Source organism: Prionailurus viverrinus, chromosome A3 (genome assembly GCF_022837055.1).
Source record: "Prionailurus viverrinus isolate Anna chromosome A3, UM_Priviv_1.0, whole genome shotgun sequence".
Lineage (NCBI taxonomy): Eukaryota > Metazoa > Chordata > Mammalia > Carnivora > Felidae > Prionailurus > Prionailurus viverrinus.
This window is the reverse complement of record NC_062563.1, coordinates 105,072,020-105,095,398: the sequence shown is the minus strand read 5'-3', so window position 1 is coordinate 105,095,398 and position 23,379 is coordinate 105,072,020. Positions and strand designations below refer to the sequence as shown.

The 23,379-nt window shown below is 39.1% G+C and overlaps 1 protein-coding gene across 3 annotated transcripts in view; it reads right to left on the bottom strand.

The window, feature by feature from the left end:
* NPHP1 (nephrocystin 1) overlaps positions 1-23,379 on the bottom strand; it is a 60,089-nt gene that overhangs the window by 18,093 nt on the left and 18,617 nt on the right. For all 3 annotated transcript variants that reach the window (XM_047854642.1, XM_047854643.1, XM_047854645.1), the window contains 6 exons: positions 22,381-22,475; positions 20,206-20,334; positions 6,771-6,845; positions 5,000-5,110; positions 3,648-3,730; positions 409-485 (listed from right to left, as the gene is read on the bottom strand). In XM_047854642.1, coding sequence (XP_047710598.1) covers positions 409-485; positions 3,648-3,730; positions 5,000-5,110; positions 6,771-6,845; positions 20,206-20,334; positions 22,381-22,475 — 570 coding nt within the window. The remainder of the gene's footprint in view (positions 1-408; positions 486-3,647; positions 3,731-4,999; positions 5,111-6,770; positions 6,846-20,205; positions 20,335-22,380; positions 22,476-23,379) is intronic.

The window sequence follows — 23,379 nt, the reverse complement described above, 5'->3', positions numbered from 1 at the left end:
AATGAATATATTTAAAAAATGCTCGATATTTTTGGAAGGTGACGTGGCATGTTACGACCACAATTTGAAATATCTGTGTCTTTCAACCTAGCGATAGGCAACCTCCGAATTGGCCTCTTCTGTGAATTCTGTGGCGGTCACCAGCATCAGTCCAGAGTTCAATGAGAAGGCATTGAATTAACGAAGGGTCCTCATGCTTTCTCATTTCCTACATTAGAGTCTCATATCTGCCACCAAGAAAATTAGCACTTAGGAAAATGATTAGGATCTTACTATCAAATGACTTACTCTTAAAAATGTGAACTCAAGTGAAGAATGCTACGCTTATTAGCATATAGCCCCCCTTGCTGATGCATCTTCTGTTTACTTTGCAAGGAAAGGAGAGAAAGCGACGCTTAAGAGCTGTACCTTTTCTGGATACCGAAGGGTCCACTTCAACACCTTTTTCATAAGGGGTGCCACCATTCAAGAAGAGTTCATACGTTCTACAAAAGAATAGCAAACCACGTGTTTCCATTTTAAAACACTGAAGTTCATGGTGAAATATTTTTTTAGGGCAGATAAATTCACAGACATTTTATTTGTCTCATTGCTAAACGGGAATGAAAGTTGTTGATTCCTCTATGAAGTATTATCTCAGTAAATAAAGTTTCTTTTGTTTTCAAATTAAAAAAAAAGTTTACTTATTTTTGAGAGAGACAGAGAGAGAGAAAGAGCACGAGTGAGGGAGAGGCAGAGAGAGAGGGAGACACAGAATCCGAAGCAGGATCCAGCAGAGCCTGACGCAGAGCTCAGACCCACAAACCGTGAGATCACAAAGTCAGACGCTTAACTGAACGAGCCACCCAGGTGCCCCAAGCTTTTTTCTTAACTTTGAACTGTAGAAAATACATTTTCCCACATTAACATGAGAAAGATTAATTGATGCCGTTGAAGCGTCTTCACTTTAGTGACTTCTGCTAATGAATGTATCAGTGATATATTTTTGAATGTTATTTTTCAAATGTTTACACGGCATAGAAATGGTAAGTAAAAAAAACAAAAGAATCCCTCCCTATCCTGGCCCCTCTAGTCTGGTAAGGCCCTTGTTCTAGGTTTTTCTATGCAAATGCAAACAAATATATATATACACGGTAAAGCTCTAAACTGACACGTTTCTCTTTAAGGTGCATACTACCTAAGTGTAGAAAGTAGAAGATAAAAGCCTTCTTTCATCCCATGGCATTGCCTCCCTAGTCCTGCTCCTCAGAGGCAACCTGCCCACATACCCACACAAACACAGCTTTCCATGAATAAAAGTGGAGCCACAGCACGCATACTATTCTGCAACTTGCCTTGTCCATGTAATGATACATATGCGAAATGTTTCTGTATCAGTACATAGGCTTCTACCTCATTTAGAAAAATAGCCGTGACTTCGCTTTAGAAAGACGGAATAGACACACTTCTCTCTCCTAACTAGGTACAACTAAAAACCTTTGGCATTCTTTTTTTAAATTTTTTTTTTCAACGTTTATTTATTTTTGGGACAGAGAGAGACAGAGCATGAACGGGCGAGGGGCAGAGAGAGAGGGAGACACAGAATCGGAAACAGGCTCCAGGCTCTGAGCCATCAGCCCAGAGCCCGACGCGGGGCTCGAACTCACGGACCGCGAGATCGTGACCTGGCTGAAGTCGGACGCTTAACCGACTGAGCCACCCAGGCGCCCCAAAACCTTTGACATTCTTAAAGACATTTTTTTTTAAATCACAAGAAGCCTGGGCTCTTACATTCTCTGAGGGGGTGCCCCTCCCCTTACCACTAGGGTGATGTCAGAGAAGTGGAATCTGGACTTTTACCTCTGCCCTGTGGTAAAGAGGCCGTGCCCACCCCTGGATGTAAGTAGAAGCCACAGAAGGCAGGGAGCATTATCTGACTTAATCCTCATAATAACCCTCTGGTGTAGGAACTATTATAATCTCCCATTTTATTTTTTTAATTTTAATTTTAATTTTTAATTTTTGTTTAAGGTTTATTTATTTAAAAATTTTTTTTTAGCATTTATTTATTTTTGAGACAGAGAGAGAGAGAGAGAGAGCATGAACAGGGGAGGGTCAGAGAAAGAGGGAGACACAGAATCTGAAACAGGCTCCAGGCTCTGAGCTGTCAGCACAGAGCCCGAGGCGGGGCTCGAACTCACAGACCGTGAGATCATGACCTGAGCCGAAGTCGGACGCTTAACCGACTGAGCCACCCAGGCACCCCAAGGTTTATTTATTTTTGAGACAGAGAAAGATAGAGCATGAACGGGGGAGGGTCAGACAGAGAGGGAGACACAGAATCCAAAGCAGGCTCCAGGCTCTGAGCTGTCCACACAGAGCCCAATGCGGGGCTCGAACTCCTGGACCGTGAGATCATGACCTGAGCTGAAGTCGGACGCTTAACCGACGGAGCCACCCAGGCGCCCCTATAATCTCCCATTTTAAAGATAGAGGAAATTGAGGTTTGCACACATTAAAGAGCCTGGAACCTGGCTTACAGTTGCACAGACAGAGCCAGGACGAGAGCCCTGAATTTTACAATTCCAAGCCTTGGATCTTAATCACCATCCTGATGACTGCCAATTTGTATCTCCTCTGTGAATTTCTTATTTATATCCTAGACTTAGATTCTTTTGTGCCCATTTAAAAATTTGAATTGTCTTTCCTACTCATTTTTTAGAGCCCTTTTTATATTAGCGATAATAATTTGTTATGTATAATATTGTAAATATTTGTTTTTTTGTTTTTTGTCTTTTGGTCTTAAGTTTTGAATTCGTTTATAGTGATTGCCATTACGCTTTCGCTTTCAACGTATCACCTTTAGAATAAAGGTGGGGGTGCCTGGGTGGCTGAGTCAGTTAAGCGTCCGACTGCAGCTCATATCGTGTTTCACGATTCGTGAGTTCGAGCCCCGCATCGGACTCTGCATGGACAGTGCCAAGCCTGCTTGGGATTCTCTTTCTCTCTCCTTCTCTCTCTGCCCCTCCCCCACTTGCACTATCTCTCAAAATATCTAAATAAACTTAAAAAAAAAAAAGAAGAAGAAGAAAGGTGGAGTCACAGATACCCTGGGGACCCAGGACTTCGCTTTCCCACTCTTTGGAGAGAATTAGGTTCTGTTTCAGCACTGTGAGATGTGCTAATACCACAGAAAATTACTGAAAAAATGTTTTCAGCAGAGAGTAAAATCTTTTAGTTTTTATTTTTTACAATTTTTTTAATGTTTATTTACTTTTGAGAGAGAGTGAGTTGGGGAGGGGCAGAGAGGGGGAGATAAATGATCCAAAGCAGGCTCCGCACGGACAGCAAAGAGCCTGATGCGGGGCTCAAACTCACAAACCGCGAGGTCATGACCTGAGCTGAAGTCAGACACTTAATCCACGGAGCCAGGAGCCCCTCAACATCTTTTAAAATACTTGTTCTGTAAGAGACCTTTCTTCCTGACCCTGCGCATGCTGTTTTCATACACTACTTCAAAGCACATTACAATCAACATTAAAAGCCCTCTCCCCACAAATTTTTGAAATGCTAACAGAATGTACACTCTGCAAACCTAAGGTATGCAGATTCTAAACGATGAATTTCTACAAAATTACTCAATTGGAAGGAATATACAGCCGACTTACTTTGCTGGAATAGGAATTCCACTGGCATCAAAAAGTTTAAGAAACACCCAGCCACAACTTAACTCTCCTCTTTCACCGGTTGACTAGGAAATAAAGAGGCATACAAAACCGAATGTCTGAGCCAGTCCAATTTAAAAGCACATACTAAGTCCTTTACAGGGAACAAAATTAGCATTCACTTTTAGAAATAAACAATTCCTCCCAAGAAAATAACGTGAAACACGGTGGGTCCCATTTTCCTTGTGGGCCAGGTGGCAAAGGCAGTTATATAAAGGAAAGATCCTCTCTTGTCGAATCACTTTTGAAAATCCCCAAAGCCTGAAGATGTGGAAAGTGTTGCTACTGTTTCTTGAGTGATACAAATATTTTGTGGAATGATCTAAATCACAACACTACACCGGATTTGGGCTTTGTCTCAGTGAGAGATGAAATGCACACATGCAGTCATTTTTAATTTTGTAATCATCGTTTAGAACTTTACCTCCACTGTCAGCTGCTGAAGGCCACTGGGGACTTGCTTGGGGGCCCTGCTTCCCTCTCCTGTCCTACCCACCCACAACACATATGGATGAATTTGCCTTAAAGAAATGAAAGCGTGGTGTAATATTATTAATATAGTAACAGCTGGTTCTCCGAGTTACCTTGAGGCCTAGTATATATACTATACCTACCAAGGTACTATTAGAGTGTGGAGACATTTAAATTACTATCACATGAAATCAGTGAAGGGAATTAGGGGCACGCTTATCGTGATGAGCACTGAACAATGTACAGAAACTGCTGAATCACTGTATTGTACACCTGAAACTAATATAACACTGTATGTGAACTACACTAGAATTAAAATGAAAAACTTAATAGAAAAGTAAATTACTATCACAGACCCACACCCAATGGTTCAATCGTTTATGTGACATAATCCAAGGTTCTGTGGTTCCCTTTATAAAAATTACCACTCTGACAGGTCCTTTAATGGGAACCGTCAGCCACAAGGTTAAGTGCCACCCCTGACCCTCTAGGACAAGGTAAAACACTGCTGGAATGCCACTGAACATGTCTTATCGCTTTCTGAAAAGTCTCATCCTTTTCAAACCTTGATTCCTTAAAAGCACTGGAGTTCATTTACTCCGGCTATAAATATAAATAAATACAGTTTTATTGTAAATGCTACTGAAAAAGCAGCGGTATATATATATATATATATATATATATATATATATATATACACCACCGTTGCCATTTCTTGAGATTAAAATTCTATTACACACAAACACCTCAACTGTTTCACTTGTAAATACTTTTTTTTAAAACTTCTCTTAACATTAGAAAGCTTTATCTTTCAACTGACATACATTGCGAATATAAGAAATTCCAAGTTCAAATAATATTCCAAGATCTGGAGATGAAGAATTGGATCTGATAAAACAATCACCATCAAGCAAGCATGGCAAGATGCCTGTGACCTGAAAGAATGAAGGAAACGAAGTTACTACTAAAAATTTAAAATGGGAGGGACGGTTCAGCTTTACTCACCTGTACACAGTTTACACATTTGCATCGCAATAGCGGTCTTTTAAAGGAAACAAGAACCAAGTGGATTGGACCCATCAAGGATTTCAAGTTTAAAAAATTTAATTGTTGTGTTGAAGGGAAATAACCTTTACCTTCACTTGCTCTTTGCTTAGAGTAGAGGCTATTGCGAAACAAGTACCGTTACCCAGGTCCTCAGAGGTGTCATAAAAATAATTTGCATACATAATAAGATATTTATATAGATCATTGTTCTTTGTAAACAGAACTAAAATCGAAGACTTCATGCAAACATTTGCTCAACTTTCCCGAGGTGGGCCTTACATATTTTCCTTGTTTGCTCATTCCTTTCCTTCTCTCTGGACAACCACATCCCTCTGTCTTGCCTGTAAAATCCTCTCCATCCCTGAAGGCCTAGTTTCTCTGTGGTAGTTATCAACAGGAACCCCGCCTCCACAGGGGTACTCTAAGGATTAAATGAGATGGTGCCCAGGAGGACCTACCACCGTGCTTGGCACATGGATAGACCTCCATAAACACAGATTATTGTTATTATACTTGTCTGTATATGTTTCTTCTCTACTAACAGGTAAGTTCCCAAATGCCTGGGAAGAATGTCTGGCACCTAACAGATACTTAATTTCATTCAACAAAGGAACAATTTCATATGATTTATCCTTCCAAACAGTTCATCTTTATACCCCCAAAATTTTAGAAAGTTGTACCTAAATGCTTCATGTACACATGCAACACCAGAATTGTGAAGCACTGTACCAAAATACAAGCGGTGGGACACTTAGAAAATCAAACTGGACTTTTAGGAGATGAGCTATAGTCACGGGTGGATACACACAGCACACGAGCCAGATGGCTGGGCCTCTTCCACAACCTGTGCCCTCTCCTTGAACCCCTCTTGCTGGAAGATCTTTTGATGCAGTAAGAGAAAGGTTGATGAAGGATTTTTAGGATGCGGTGCCCCAAGGCAATTAGTTATGGGAAGTAAATACTAAAGTAACGAGACTTTGGAGGTAGAAAAAAAGTAAAGCAAAATAAACTATAGACAATATTACAACAAGAACATAAAGGTATCTTCACGTTCACTAACATCTATGTCACAGGGATTCAGTGGTTTGAAACCACCTAACCTTATTCCAGTCTTTTCTTGTTCCAGTCTTAACAGTGCCTGGGTATAAGGTACCAGCCCTGGGTGTCACCTTTGATTTTATCTGATCAAACCACAGCTCTCATTAACACAGTTGATTTTATTTGTTAAAAACACTTCCTAAATTTATCTTTTTGTTTTCATTTTCATCAGGGGGCATTTCCTAGAATTGAACCCTGCAATCCACTGAATGGGATGATTCATAGGAATTGTAACCCTGATGAGTCAGAAACAAAAGTAATTTTCATCAAGTCCCCAAAGAACGTGAGATAATCCAAAGATTCAAATCCGGCCTCATATATTCTGTGCTTAACATAAACACATTATCTCAGAGGTACGTGTGGACAGCTTTGCCTTAGAAAGGAACTGCCTATCACTTAACAGGTAAAAGATGTTCACATTTCATTCCATTCACTGAGCAGATTCCTTACCTGGGGAGAAAAAGTCCATGTTTTGGGCTTTTTAGGTTGCCATGTGGCTCTGACTGTATGAATGTTGCTCAGAACCTGAAATGAGATTTTCTTAGATGAGATCATGCTGTAGAGCGCTCTCTCAAACATCACCACTCCTACATCCCAAACAGGGAACAGGGAACAGGCTATACTGTGTGGAGCAGAGGGCCTCGAGGGGGCTCTTACGGTTTTTAGTTTGTGCAACTCTGTGATTTGTTTTTTTACATCAAGTACATACGGAACTTTAAAAATGATTAACAAACAACTATTATAGCACTAATTTCTAAAACAATGAAAGAACTGAAAAAATAAATTCAGACTCAGATCTTTGCACTAGTAATAAATTATAGTAAGTGAAATACTTACTGAGACAGGTTTGCCAGAAAAGCAAGTGAAATTTCAGCTACAAATGACCTATTAAGAAATGTGACCCCCAGGAGCATTTTATGGTAGCCCATCACCACGCCACTAAGACTGACAATGCTAATAATAGCCCAGATACACAGCCTCAGTTTCCTTCAAGATCTCCAGCCCCGTATATTATACTCTTCCTATAATTCAATCTCTTGTAAAATGCTTCTGCAAGAAGTTAGTCCCACAATGTACATAAGGCAATGAAATACAAAAGAAGCAAAAAACTGTAAAGAAGAATTCAAATTCTGTAAAGTTATTGCTAAAATTGACATCTTCCAAAGAAACGGATAACATAAAACTTTTATTTATTTAATTAATTAATTTAAAAGTTTATTTATTTAAGTAATCTTTACACCCAATGTGGGGCTCAAACTCACGACCCTGAGATCAAGAGTCACATGCTTCTCTCACTGAGCCAGCCAGGTGCCCCTAAAATTTTTATTTTAGATATAAATATTTTAGTACAGCACTTTTACAACTGAACTTTATTTATTTTTTTTTTTAATTTTTTTTTCAACGTTTATTTATTTTGGGGACAGAGAGAGACAGAGCATGAACGGGGGAGGGGCAGAGAGAGAGGGAGACACAGAATCGGAAACAGGCTCCAGGCTCTGAGCCATCAGCCCAGAGCCCGACGCGGGGCTCGAACTCACGGACCGCGAGATCGTGACCTGGCTGAAGTCGGACGCTTAACCGACTGCGCCACCCAGGCGCCCCACAACTGAACTTTAAAAAACAATTAGAAACTATCCCAAACATGTCCTATGAGGTCAGATTCAATTCACTGCCCTCTATGTATGTCCCTCTTGGTAGACAACTAGGATTCTCTTACGGGCGGCTGAGTTGTTTTCCACATATACAAAGTGCTCATTTCCTTCAACAACTAATACGTAGGAATTTATTTAAAACCTCCTAAAATAATATATATTCTCAGCCTGAACTCTCGGAGTACAAACTTGTTTTCATTATTACCTGGTGTTAAATGTAAGACTGCATTTTATCTATTCTAAGGTTCCTCTTAGTCTTTCAAGAAGCGTTTCTCACTTCTAATACCCAAAAAGTCCTTTGCAGTCATCGAAATTGAGGTCTCCTACCATCTCTGCTTTTATCTTTTCAAATTGGACAATCCTGATTTTAATTCGGGAGTAACTTCTTCTGCTTGATAATTTTACACCTTTTTTGGTTTACGGACTCTGAGAGCTAAAAAGGACTTAGTCCAGGGGCGCCTGGGTGGCTCAGTCGGTTAAGCGTCCAACTCTTGATTTCAGCTCAGGTCATGATCTCATGATCCTGGGATGGAGCCCCAGATCAGGCTCTGTGCTGAGCGTGGAGCCTGCTTGGGGATTCTCTCTCTCCCCCTCCGTGCCCCTCCCCCACTCACGCTTGTTCTCTCTCTCTCTCAAAATAAATAAACACTTAAAAAGTACTTAGTCCAAATACCTCATTTTACATTTGCAGAAACTTCAGCAAGAGCGGGTGAACAATTGGCTCAGAACCGCTCTGTTTTCTGCACAAACCCAGAACACAAAGGATGAGGTAATCAAGGAGTCAAAAAGTTTAGAGGCTTCTACTTAGCAAATTGTATTAAGAATACATAAGGACTTCTGCTCAAGATGGCATGTTGAATTTGCACATTAACATGGTGGCTCTGCTCCCGACATAAAGGAGTGATAATTAAAGAGAGAGAGTAGAACTCAAAAGTAAGATGAACGAGTCAATGGACCATAGATAGAAGGGGAAAGCTGTGAGGAGGGTGGGAGTAAAATCGGGGATCTCCCGGGCTCTGAGTCTAGAAGCAGGATGTGATGGCAAGAGGCTGGCTTTACCTGTTACAGAGGCTGACAGTACTCAACACATGACAGAACAGACAGCCTTACGGCTTGAAGACAGCAGGATGAAAAAGAAATGGTGGCCAACCTTCCCCCTCATAGGAAGTGGTGAACCTAAGCAGGTGAGAGGAAAGAGATGAAGCCATGATACCAGGCTGGGAACCAAGGCAACAAGAGGGCCCTTTCATGAACCTTAGATTAAGAACGTTAAAGTCCACTATAAAATCTGGTTCTAGACTGGAATTGCGGGGGCGGGGGGGGGGGGGGGTGGTGCTGATGGTAGAAACCACAACACTATTAGGTAGGAGGGAAAAGAGAGTCATATCTTTCATGTAAAATGTGTCTCTAAAGATACGTGAAGAAATCAAATACTGTACTAACAACACAAGAAATAACCCTGAGGATTGAAATTAACAAGATATGTTGATATATGTAATTATATATTGATTGCTTTAAAAAAAAAAAAAAGCCAGGGACACCTGGGCTCAGTCAGTTAAGTGTCTGCTTCAGCTCAGGTCATGATCTCATTGGTTCGTGCGTTCAAGCCCCATGTTGGGCTCTGTGCTGACAGCTCAGAGCCTGGAGCCTGCTTCGGATTTTGTGTCTCCTTCTTTCTCTTCCACTCCCTCTCTCTCTGCCCCTCGTCTATTCACACTCTGTCTCTCAAAAATAAATAAACATTAAAACAAATCTTTTTAAAAGGCCAGATTTACTTCTAGACAACATTAACAAGATGTGGGCAGGGTATTCAATAAAGCATGTTATTAGTATCTTTGATGTGTTAAGAAAAAGACAGAAGTGGGGCGCCTGGGTGGCGCAGTCGGTTAAGCGTCCGACTTCAGCCGGGTCACGATCTCGCGGTCCGTGAGTTCGAGCCCCGCGTCAGGCTCTGGGCTGATGGCTCGGAGCCTGGAGCCTGTTTCCGATTCTGTGTCTCCCTCTCTCTCTGCCCCTCCCCCGTTCATGCTCTGTCTCTCTCTGTCCCAAAAAATAAAAGAAAAAAGAAAAAAGAAAAATAAAAAAAGAAAAAGACAGAAGTACAGGATAATTTTAGATTTATGAGAATAATTTATAGCTAAGTAGGTATGTTAAAAATTGAAAGGTAACCACTTAATGGAAATATAATCTGTAGATTCCGAATCAAAAGTAGAAAAAAATGGAATGTGGACAACAATATTTCAACAGATGACAGGAATGAGAAAAGCAAAAATAAAAGATGATAAACAGAAAAGATACACACAAAGAAGGGAAATAAGTCCAAATATATGCATGTTATAGTGAATGAGGTTTGCCTCATATCTGCTCAATCCAGATATAGACAATACGAAAAAAAAATCATAAGCCTATTTTGCTTACGAATAGTAATGCAAAGATCCCAAACAAATTTTTGTGAACCCAATCAATCGGCAGTATTTCTTTAAAAAAAATTTTTTTTTCAACGTTTATTTATTTTTGGGACAGAGAGAGACAGAGCATGAACAGGGGAGGGTCAGAGAGAGAGGGAGACACAGAATCGGAAACAGGCTCCAGGCTCCGAGCCATCCGCCCAGAGCCCGACGCGGGGCTCGAACTCACGGACCGCGAGATCGCGACCTGGCCGAAGTCGGACGCTTAACCGACTGCGCCACCCAGGCGCCCCAGTATTTCTTTTTAAACAAAATAAAAAGTTTATGATCAAGAAGAGCTTATCCCAGGAATGAAAGGATGTTTCAATATCAGAAGATCTATTATTGTGGTATACCAGCTCAACAAATTAAAGGAATAAAGTCAAATGATCATCTCAATAGATGAAGAAAAGAATTTGCTAAAATTCAACATTTACTTGTAAATATGAAAACTTGGAGCAGAGGAGAATTCACCACAGAAAGAGTACCTATCAACAACTTGTAACAAACATCCCATTGGCGAGGCTTCAGAAACACTGACATCTGTATCAGGAAGAAGACAAGGCAGTCTCTCCTGGTAGTCCCTGGCCCAAAGAGTAAGACAGCAAAAAGACATAAGGTATAAAAAGGGGAGAGACAAAACTGTCTTCATTTGCAGGCAATGCAACTATACACATAAGAAATTTGAGACTATAGAAAGTCTAAGTGACACTATATTTTAAAGGTATTAGAAATAATCAGCGATTTCAGGGCGCCTGGGTGGCTCAGTCGGTTGAGCATCCGACTCTTGACTTCGGCTCAGGTCATGATCTCACGGTTCATGAGCTCTCTCTCAAAATGAATAAACTTAAAAAAAAAAAAGAAATAATAAGCAATTTCAGTAAAGTTTTGGGATATAGGATCAACTTCCAAATGACAATAGCTTTCTATGCATCAATCATAACCACTTAGAAAATATAAGAGGTGGGGCTCCTGGGTGGCTCAGTAGGTTAAGCATCTAACCCTTGATTTCAGCTTAGGTCATGATCTCACAGTTTGTGAGATCAAGTCCTGAATTGGCTCTGAGCTGACAGGGTGGAGCCTGCTTGGGATTCTCTTTCTCCCTCTCTCTCTGTCCCTCCCATGCTCATGCTCTCTCTCTCAAAAATAAACTTATAAAAAGTTAAACAATTTCAAAAAAAAAAAAAAGAAAATATAAGAAGAAGATTCCAATTCATATAGCTACCAAAACTAGCTAATTTTCAGGAAATAATAAGGCAGGGGGAAGGTAAATAGAGAAACAAGTTAATGATAATAAAAGGAAGTAAAAAGAAATCTTCCAGAGCTGTATTATCCAATATAGTAGCCACTGGTCGCATGCAGCTATTTAACTTTAACTTTAAAATTTAAATAGTCATGCTAGCCATGTGTGAAGCCACATTGGGTTAGTGGCTACCATGCTGGATAGCACAGACAGACATAGAATATTTCCATTATCACAGAAAGTTCTATGGGCAGTGCTACTCCAGAAAGTGAGGCATTCTCTGTGATGGCTGACCCAGTTTCTTCAAGTTAATGGCACAAAAATTAAAAGGCAGGATAAAGGAGACTGCTGGATTAAAAGAGACTTAAGATACATGACAACCGAATGCAATGTTTGGACTTTGTATGGATCAGAACAAGTATACAAAGAAAAATTTTAAAACAACCAGGAAATCTGAATATGGGCTGGGTATTAGATAGAAAAATGGAATGATTCTTAATATTGCAGAGGGGATAATGGTGGTTATGTAAGAAAAGTGGTTATGTACGAAAAGTGCCTGGGTGGCTCAGTCAGTTAAGGGTCTGACTTCGGCTCAGGTCATGATCTCACAGTTCATGGGTTTGAGCCCCGTGTCCGGCTCTGTACTGACGGCTCAGAGCCTGGAGCCTGCTTCGGATTCTGTGTCTTCCTCTCTCTCTGCCCCTCCTCCACTCGCTCTCTTTCTCTCTCAAAAATGAGTGGACATTAAACAAAGTGGTTATGTAAGAAAATGTTTATATGTTTATACATGCATAAATATTGATTCATATATATATATAGGAATAAAATGGAATGTCAAAAGTTTTCACTACAATGCTTTTATAAAAAATGAAGAAAAACATTGGGGATAGATTAGCCAGTTGAGCAAAATCTTGATAATTATACTATTCTCTCTACTTTTGTGAATGTTTGAAAAACTTGATGATAAAAATTTGATTTTTAAATGAAAAGGCAAAGGCAGACTGTAAATAACCATGTCAATCAATTACCGATGTGACTTATGTTTTACCATCTTTTAAAAAAGTCAGAGTTTCAAATGTGTTACTCAGTAACATTCTTGATATAGGGACCCAGTGCTGTCCAATAGAACTCTAATAGAACTTTCTGTGATAATAAATACATTCTGTGTGTGCTATCCAATATGGCAGCCATTAGCCACATATGGCTATCAATCACTTGAAATGTAGTTGGTGATACTAAGGAACTAAATTTTAAATTTCATTTAATTTTAATTAAGTTTTAAATTAATATGCATTTAAAGTTATTTTAAATTTAAGTAAATAATTATTTAAATTTAAATAGTAACATTCAGCTAGTGGCTACTATATTTGGATTTGGACAATGATCCAATTTGCAATAAATATGATGATATATTTATCTAAAAATGACAAAAACCCCAAATATTTGTATTTAAACAAGAACCATGCAAGACTTTTATAAAGAAAATTATGAAACATTATGATAAAATAAAAATGAAGATCAGAATACATAGAAAGATCATATCATATGTTTAAGGCTTTATGAGTTAATTCTGTAAAGCTTCTACTAAAATGAATCTAAAAATTCAATGCAATTCTACTAAAAATCCCAACCGGGTTCTAAAATGTAATTTAACAAGTTGATGCTAAAATTCATATGGAGGAGCAAATAGTCTAGATTAGTTAAGAATAATTTATATAGAAAGCAAACTGAGGGGACTTGTCATATTATAAAGCCATAGCAGTTAAGACTATTATTGGTCCAGGGAAAGACAAATACACCAATTGATCAGAACAGACACTGGAACCCAATCCATATAGAGATGAACACTTGTTACATAACAGAGCCGCCTTGCAAGTCATGGGGAACAGATGAACTCTTCAATAAATGTTATTGAGACAACTGGCTATAAATATGGAAAAAATAAAACTAGATCTCTACTTTACAAAATACATAGAAATAAATTCTAGGTAGAGTCAATACCACAGTGAACAGAAATATTTAGAAGAAAATAAAAGAGAGTATCTTTATGATCCTGACATAGGGAAGAATTTCTTTTTTAATTTAATTTAATTTAATTTAATTTAATTTTATTTTATTTTATTTTATTTTATTAATATGAAATTTATTGTCAGATTGGTTTCCATACAAGGGAAGGATTTCTTAAACAAGACATGAAAAGCATAAACCATAAATGAAAAGACTGATACAGCTAACATCCATGAACTTTAGAACTTCTGTTCTTGGAAGCGAACTTAAACAACACAAACTTAAATGCCAACCCACAGACCTGGAAGTGCTTGGAATGCAAATAACCAACAAAATGTCCAGTATTTATCAAGAATTATAAATCAATTATATATTTAACATACTTATATTAAGTTATACGAAGCTTGGAAATCCAAATGAAAGATTTAAATTTATAAAAATCCAAAAGAAAAATGAGCAAAAGACACAAAAGACAATTCATAATGATGGAAATCTGATTGGTTAATAAACGTAAGAAGAGACATTTAAAAACACACTAGATATCAGGGAAATCAAAACCAAAACCACAATGAGATTCCATTTCATACCCAAAACATTGGTAAGATAATACCGATTGTGAAGATATGGAGAAACTGGGATCACGGCCGTATTACCTGGAAGAACCTCTGTGGAGAATAATTTGGCATTATCTAACACAGTAATCCACCATTCAGCAATCTACTCCCAAGTACACTTATACATATTCTAAAGCCTTGTCTCACATGAACGCAAATCAACGTGTATAAGAATGTTCCCTGAAAGACTATAATAGTAGAAATGTTCAAGAGAATAAGGGATAAATGGTGGCATGTCCCTGTAATGAAATACCACTCAACAGTTAAAAAGAACGACCAAGAGCAAAATCCATCAACTTGGATAAAACATAAAGGGAGAAAAAAGAAATTTGCAGAAGGTACAAGGATATGATACCATTTTATAAAACATGGGATTATTAAAAATTAGGCTGTATAAAGTTAATAAAACAAAATTTAGGATAAGGGTTATCTATATGGAGGGAGGAAACCAGCAGGATGTGGGAGGGATACATTGGGGCTTTCAATCATACTTGCAGTATTTACTTTTATTTTTTCTTTCTTTCTTTCTTTCTTTCTTTCTTTCTTTCTTTCTTTCTTTCTTTTTTCTTTCTTTCTTTCTTTCTTTCTTATGTTTATTTATTTATTTATTTAAAAAAAATTTTTTTTTTCAACGTTTATTTATTTTTGGGACAGAGAGAGACAGAGCATGAACGGGGGAGGGGCAGAGAGAGAGGGAGACACAGAATCGGAAACAGGCTCCAGGCTCCGAGCTATCAGCCCAGAGCCCGACGCGGGGCTCAAACTCACGGACCGCGAGATCGTGACCTGGCTGAAGTCGGACGCTTAACCGACTGCACCACCCAGGCACCCCTCTTATGTTTATTTTTGAAAGAGGGAGACAGAACACTAGTCGGGGAGGGACAGAGAGAGAGAGGGAGACCCACAATGCGAAGCAGGCTCCAGGATCTAAGCTGTCAGCAGAGAGCCTGATGTGGGGCTCAAACTCACACACCATTAGGTCATGATGTGAGCTGAAGTTGGATGCTTAACTGACTGAGCCACCCAGGCAGCCGTGCAGTATTTATTTTTAAAATAATAGACTACTTTTGGGGCACCTGGGTGGCTCAGTCGGTTAAGCGCCTGACTTCGGCTCAGGGCATGATCTCACAGTTCATGGGTTCGAGCCCCACGTCGGGCTCTGTGCTGACAGCTGGGAGCCTGAAGCCTGCTTCTGATTCTGTGTCTCTCTCTCTTTCTGCCCCTCCCCTGCTCACGCTCTGTCTCTCTGTCTCTCAAAAATAAGTAAATGTAAAAGAAAATTTGTTTAAATAATAGACTAGTTTATTTTATTTTATTTTTATTTATTTATTTTTTCAATGTTTATTTATTTTTGGGACAGAGAGAGACAGAGCGTGAATGGGGGAGGGGCAGAGAGAGAGGGAGACACAGAATCGGAAACAGGCTCCAGGCTCCGAGCCATCAGCCCAGAGCCCGACGCGGGGCTCGAACTCACGGACCGCGAGATCGTGACCTGGCTGAAGTCGGACGCTTAACCGACTGCGCCACCCAGGTGCCCCAATAATAGACTAGTTTTAATGAGAAGTCTTAGGTTTACGGAAAATTGAGCAGAAAGTACTCATTTTTTATTTTAAAAGAAGTTAAAGTACTTATTACAAACTCGGAGGCTTCAATAGAACTAGGTGATAAGGCCATGAGTGTCTGTTACATTATTCTCTGCACATTCCTTTTTTTGTTTGTTTTATTTATTTATTTTGAGAGAGTGTGTGTTGAGTGGGGAAGGGGCAGAGAGAGAATCCCACGCGGGCTGAGCACTGCCATCGCAGAGCCTGACATGCAGTTTGAACTCACAAACCGTGAGATCATGACCTGAGTTGAAACCAAGAGTCAAATGCTTAACTGATTGAGCCACCCAGGCACCCCTCTGCACATTTCTATGTTTAAAATTGTTCATATTTTTAAAAATATTGCTAATTCCAACAAAAATAAGGTGAGTATAAAATAGATCTAAAAGGAGACAAGTAAACAAATTGGAAAATTATAATGTTCCAAGATCTGAAAGATTCTAAATGTGAGCTACAGGCTTGCTTTCTATTTCTCTTATTGGCAAAACAGATGGGTAATTAGTGGATGTATTATTTCTTAGTGAGTACTTAAGGGTTTTTAATTCATGTTTTAAAAGGGTGAAATATACAATGGTGGTGATTCTGAAATGTGTTAAACATATCAGACAAGTTAAAAGAAACATACAGTGAACTCTCATATACTCATCACCTAGATTTTACCATTAACATCTTACTATCCTTGCTTTATCACATATATCATCTATCTATCCCTCAATTCATCTTATTTTTTGATGCGCTGCAAGCCTGCAGACATTAGTAACCTCTCTCTAAACTAGCATGCATATCATTAACTAGAGTTCATTTTTGATTCACAGTTATTTTTTGACGTAAAATTTAATATAATGAAATTTACAAACCTTAGTTTTATTTTATACATAACGTCCAATGTGGAGCCAGGAAAGTGGACTGGCTAGGGATCATAGGTCCTGAGGCACGACACAGTGAGTGCTGTCAGTGGAGGCCTGGTGAGGAGTGTGAACTTCTATCAGGGCCCCAGAGTCAGGAAGCACACTGTCCCCCCAGGGATGTGAGTAGAAGCCAAGTGAGGAACCTGGACTTCCATTCTCACCTGGGGTGGTGAGGTGCCACCTACCTTCCCTTGACAGCATGGTGTCAGGGGCCTGCTAAAACAGAAGTTAAAATAAGATCCAGAAACCCATAATACCTAAAATGTCCAAGATACAATTGAAAAATCACTCATCATACCAAGAACCAGGAAAACCTCAGCTTGAATGAGAAAGGACAATCAACAGATGCCAACACTGAGATGACACAAATGTTGGAATTATCTGACGCCTGAAAAGCAGACACCTAAAAATACTTCCATAAGCAACTATGGACATGTTTGAAACTAATTCAAAATACAGAAAGAAATACAAACTCTCAACAAAGATATGGAAGATAAAAATGAACAACCTAGCGGAAACTCTAGAATTGAAAAACACAATAACCAAGGTGTGCACAAACACACACAACTCACTGGACAGACTCAAATGTTGAATAAAAAAGCAAAGAATCAGGGAGCTTGAAGGTAGGAAAATAGAAATTATGCACTATGAACAACTAAGATAAAGTTGATGGGGGAAAAAAAAAAACAGAGCCTCAGGAACCTGTGGGATTATAACAAAAGATCGCACATTCATGTCATCAGAGTCCCAGAAGACAGTCTGGAGCTAGAGAAGTATTCAAGAAAATTATGGCTGAAATATCCCCAAATTTGGCAAAGGACATAAGCCTCTAGTTTAAGAAGCTGAGCAAGCCTTAAACAAGATAAACCCAAGAAATCCATGCCCAAGTACATCATAAACATATAAAAACGAAACCCATATGGCTTGAAAGAAATAACATCTAGATTTACCAATAAGGGAACACCAATTCTAGTGATAGTGGGTTGCCATTCAGAAGCCATAGAACGAAGGGGCACAGTATTTCTCAAGTGCTGAAAGAAAGAAAGAAAGAAAGAAAGAAAGAAAGAAAGAAAGAAAGGCCAAACCATAATTCCATATCTAGTGAAAATATCCCTCAGGAATAAACGGGAAACAGGCATTTTTGGATAAAGAAAACCAACGAGAATTTGTAGCCAGCAGAAAGAGTGGTTAAAGGAAATTCTCTCAAGAGTAAGAACATGTTAAAATCAGGAAACTTTTAACATTAGGAAGGAAGGAAGAACAATGGAAAGAGTAAAAATAAGGATAAATACAACAGATTGTCTTCCAAGTTTTCTAAATTATGCTTGATGGCGGAAGTAAATATAATATTGTGTGATGTGGTTCTTGATGGTTCTAGAGTTAAAACTAGAGTTCCTGTGGTTCTAGAGTTCAAACTAGAGTTCTTATGGTTCTAGAGTTCAAACTCTACATAGAGTTTTAACAATAATGCTTTTATTGTTTTTATTCCCTAGAAGTAGGGAAGCACTCTTAGGTAAATAGCACAAGTATTTATATAACTATTAACTATCGTCTCTAATTTGTCAATTGGAACTTTGACATAGATTAGTTACATAAATTCCCTTCTGTTATTTTTAATGAATAACTTCTAATATCTTGATATGTTAGATCAATAAAATTCCAGTCTTTAGGTTCTCATTCATGAGCATAGGGAGAGGGAAAGTGAAATATCAAACCAGATCTAAGCAAAGAAGGCAATTCACCCTTTTTTTGGTCGCTGATGACACCTACTGGCTTATTAATGGCAGTGTTTTGTGCAGGGTGTGTAGAAATGAGGGAGGATCACTGGAATGACCCCGTTCATTTATTTATTCCCAGTTCCGAAAGAAAGAAAGGCACTGGGAGCTGTAAGTAGACTCAGCATGAGTGAAGCTAAACCCACAAACTCCTCCATATCTGATCAGCTCTCAGTGCTCCCTATCTCACTGAGTGTCACCACCAACTGCCCGGATGTGGAAGCCAGAGACCTAGTGGCATGTTTGACACTCCGCTCTCCCTCACCCTCCATCTGCAAGCCAGCGTCAAATTGTGGTTTTTACGGTCTACGTATCCCTGTAGCCGCGGTTCTCCTCTCCGAGATCTCCACTTCCCCAGACTAAGGTATCCGCTTCATATCTCATCTAGCCACATTTATGTTCTATGTATTTTCTAGGTGCTTTACTATTATATTAACTCATTTCATCCTCACATGGACCCTAAGAGATGTGTACCGGATGAGGAAAGTGAGAGAGAGGAGGGCCAAGTAATTTGGTCAGCATCCCACACCAAGCTGGTGGAGCCGAGGTTCATCTGGGGCAAATGACTGACTCCAAGTTTTGTTTTCTTGGAGGCGCCACGGGCTGCCCTTTGACCACCACACTGTGCCAAAGACCCCAAATGGTCTACTCATGTCCTTCTGGCCCCCCTTGTAATTCATCTCCAAAGAAGAGCCAGAGATATTCCCAAAGTGTAAATCTAAACTCTGTCACTTCCTCCAATGACTTCACTGTCTTTAGGATAAAGACAAAACTCCCTTACATCATGGCTTACAGTGTCTCATACCGTGTTCCTGATGTCTCCCATGTCACCCCATCCCACACTTCCTCTTGCCTCTCTCCACTTGGCCACACTGGCTTTCCCGAGTCCTTCCCCACCAGGGCCTTTGCCTGTGATGTTCCTTTGGCCAGGCTCCTCTTCCCTTTTCCCTTCGCCTTCTAAAGGCCTCTTCGTCCATAGATCTCAACCCGAGAACCCCCTCTCAGGAGGGAGCTTAGACTCTCAACATGAGAATTCTTTTCTAACGCAGCGAGTGCTGTAAACTTCTCTCTAAGCAATATTTTGTTAACATCCCACAAATTACAAATTCCATCTAAGCACTGTATTTAAGCCGTGTCTCACAAACAAATCAATTAATTTGGCAAGAGTCACGAAAAAGGACACAAGCAAACTTTGTAAGGTGCTGGTAATGCTCCATGTCTTGATCTGGATGTTGATTATACAGGTGTACATTTGTAAAACATAAACTACTCTGTACACTCAAGAGCTGAACTATATACGATACTAGAAGACAGGCATCAGTACCTTTTTTTGTAAGTGAGAAATCTAAGGCTCAGAGGAGTTAACTGGGACATATACACCAACATCATACACTTGGCAACGGAAAGAGCCAGGAATTAAACCTATGCCATCAGAGCCTTACAGTTTGCACTCCATCACATATTATTTTATATGTACACATAAACATACAGAGAGAGAGAGAGAGAGAGAGAGGGAGAGAAATTGAAAGAGAGACAAACAGAAAGACAAACTCAATGCAGTACATGTTTAATATGCAGCATTAACAAAGTATTCTCCTATCCTGATTGATCTGTTTTCCTCCGCAGTAAGCTCACCTTATTTCCATCAAACAGACAGAGGCTAACATGTCTACTGAGCACCTGGATGCTTGTTCCTGGAAGAGGAATCATTTTACAGCTCCAGAGGGTCAGAATGAATGAAACACGACTTGGTATTGACTTAATCTGAGAAAAAAAAAATGGTTATAAAAACAAGGCTTACTTTATGACTTATAAGACAAGTTCATTTTCAAAGCATTTTTAATAAATACTTTAAATGCACATAGAATAAAAAAGGATGAAAGAAAAAAGCTTACACATAAACATATGCACACAAGGAAGGTTTCAATAGTCCACTCCACTTAAATAAAAACCTTTGGTAAAATTTCCAACAGTCTTTCTATTTGAAACATTTGCAATGGGGGGGGGGTGGTAAATGCATAAAAATCATAATGAAAAAATAGTACAACTAGGTAAAACGTATGACCTGATCATGGAATCACTGGATTCCAGGTTCATTCTTACAATTCATTCCTATATAACATAGGCAACTATAGAAGGTCACCACAGCATAGTAACCAATGACCCCTGACATTAATATCCGGCTGGCTCCTCCTTGTTTTAATTCCAAGCATTTACCTACATTGCTTCTTGGCTTCTTATACAGATGCTTTGATAGAATGCACCGGCCATTGGATATGATTATTCAGTTCTACTTCACAAGTATAGTTCAGAATGTCAATAAATAAATCGCCACTCTGGTTTCTTATTTAAAGACATCTTTGATTCTTAACATTCTGCTTGATGGTCATGAGCCTTTCCATTTAAGTAACATTTTTTTTTAATGTTTATTTGTTTTAGGGAGAGAGAGAGAGAAACAGAGTGCAAGTGAGGAAGGGGCGGAGAGAGAGAGAGGGAGGCACAGAATCTGAAATAGGCTCCAGGCTCTGAGCTGTCAGTACAGAGCTGGACACGGGGCTCGAACTCATGAACTGTGAGATCATGACCTGATGCGAAGTCAGACGCTTAACCGACTGAGCCACCCAGGAGCCCCTCATTTAAATAACTTATATCATTGAAAAAATAAGGCAGTATCTAACAGCTTGTCACATTTTCAATTTAAGAAATAAGAGCTGAAGGGGCACCTGGGTGGCTCAGTTGGTTAGGCGACTTTGGCTCAGGTCATGATCTCGCAGTTTGTGACTTTGAGCCCTGCATCGGGCTCTGTGCTGACAGCTCGGAGCCTGAAGCCTGCTTCGGATTCTGTGTCTCCCCCTCTCTCTACCCCTCCCCTGCTCATGCTCTGTGTCTCTCTGTCTCTCAATAATAAATAAACGTTAAAAAAATATTTTTTTTAATAAAAAAAAGAAAAAAAGCTGAATATTTAGTTCTCTGGGTACAAGTTCATAAAATTAAATGCCCTTCATGCAGGTTCTAGTACACTAAACAGACCAAATGCAACATTATTATTGACTTGAAATAAAAGACACTTTATATACTAAGGAGGTTCCAGGCAAAGTTCAGGTTGAGAGGAGAAAATTCTACACCACTCTCCCGGCAAAACCTAACCACGCTGGGTCCTCTTATTTTTCCCTTGAGGCTCTGAAAAAGGGAGGGAGAGAGGGCAGAAGGTCAACGGGAAGGGGGGTGATGTGCTCTAATGTGGTTCAACTCTGCTAAAAGGGAGGAGGCTAGAATTAAATATAAAGACTATTTCCCACTTCAAATACTCAGAATACCAGGAATCCTTTACTCCAAGCTCTCCCCAAAACAAGTATAATCATAAAAGACTTTGAACTTCCTCATTCCAAGTTAATCTAACACTTACTGAGTTATCATGTGCCAGGCACTGTTCTAAGCCCTTCACACATATAATGTAATTCAGTAACCCTATGTTGGAACTATTATTATTAGCATTCCCTTTTCTAATTGGGAATTTTCTAATTTTCTAATGAAGAAATTGAGGCAAAGAATGATTCAGAGAGATACCTAGTATTATTTCCTTTGTAACAATGGCAGAAGAGAGCAACAGAGAAAATAAATAAAATAAAGTCAAGATAACAAATCCAAGTTTTGTCTTAGCAATGAAGTTATCACCGTTTAAAAATTAAAATACAGAAACAATTTTTTTTATTTTCAATAACGCATTAATCAATTTACATGTTATTCATATACTTGCAACCATGATAAAATCTGGAAAGGTGTAATTTTATTGATAGCGACCATACTCACCGTGCCTGCTTTAGCATCCCACATTAGATCTCTGAAGGCCAGCTGTGAAGGAGTGAGCTCTGGTTGTAAGAAGTAACTTGCTTGAAATTGATTCCCTGCAAAGCCAAGTTTTCCTTTATTTTCTTACAAAGAAAGGAATGAAATCCTAAGCCAAAAATCTATAATGCTATGCCACAAATTTAGGAAACAGACATCCAAAATGCCAAGCTACCTACTAGAACTTGCTTTCTAAGGCATATATGCCGATGGGGATTTATTTGTGTGTAAAAACAACAGTAGAAAATATAGAAGCACATAAGGGCTGATCTTAAAGCAGTTTTAAGAAAGATCTTAGTGGGTTAGGGGAGATGGGCTAGATATTAAGAAGGGCACTTGTGGTGAGCACTGGGTGTTTTATGTAAGTGATGAATCACTAAATTCTACTCCTGAAACCAATATTGTACTGCATGTTAACTAAAATTTAAATAAACAAAAAAAGAAAAACTCCTGTTACTAGAGTACATCTCTGCAATATAACTGGTTAAAAAGGAGAGCTTCAGAAAAAAACAAAACAAAACAAAAACTTCTAGGCCAGTAACCTGCGCTGTCATGAAGATGATCCATTCAAATGTTTTTGTAAAATGCAGAAAATCTGTGAATACCTTTTAGAAAAATATATAATCATTAATTTCGTTTCTTCAGACAAAATCATTTTTATAGTGTTCTCCCATACATTAGTTGTGAAGAATACTGATTATAAAATCATTTATTCATTTGAGAAATCATTTCTGAGTTCCCACTGTGTGCCAGGCACTCTGCTAAGACCTGCAAATACTCACAAAGTATGTGAGTCACAGAAATACAGCCCCTGCCCTCATTAGTTTACAGCTGAGTGGGGGAAATAATAAAAACAAAATAAGTAGAAGAGGGTAAGTAAAATAATTATAAATTAACGTAGGTCCATAAAGCGTGCTCAAGCGGAAGGGTGTAGGGGGCACCTACATTGGTCAAAGGAGACCT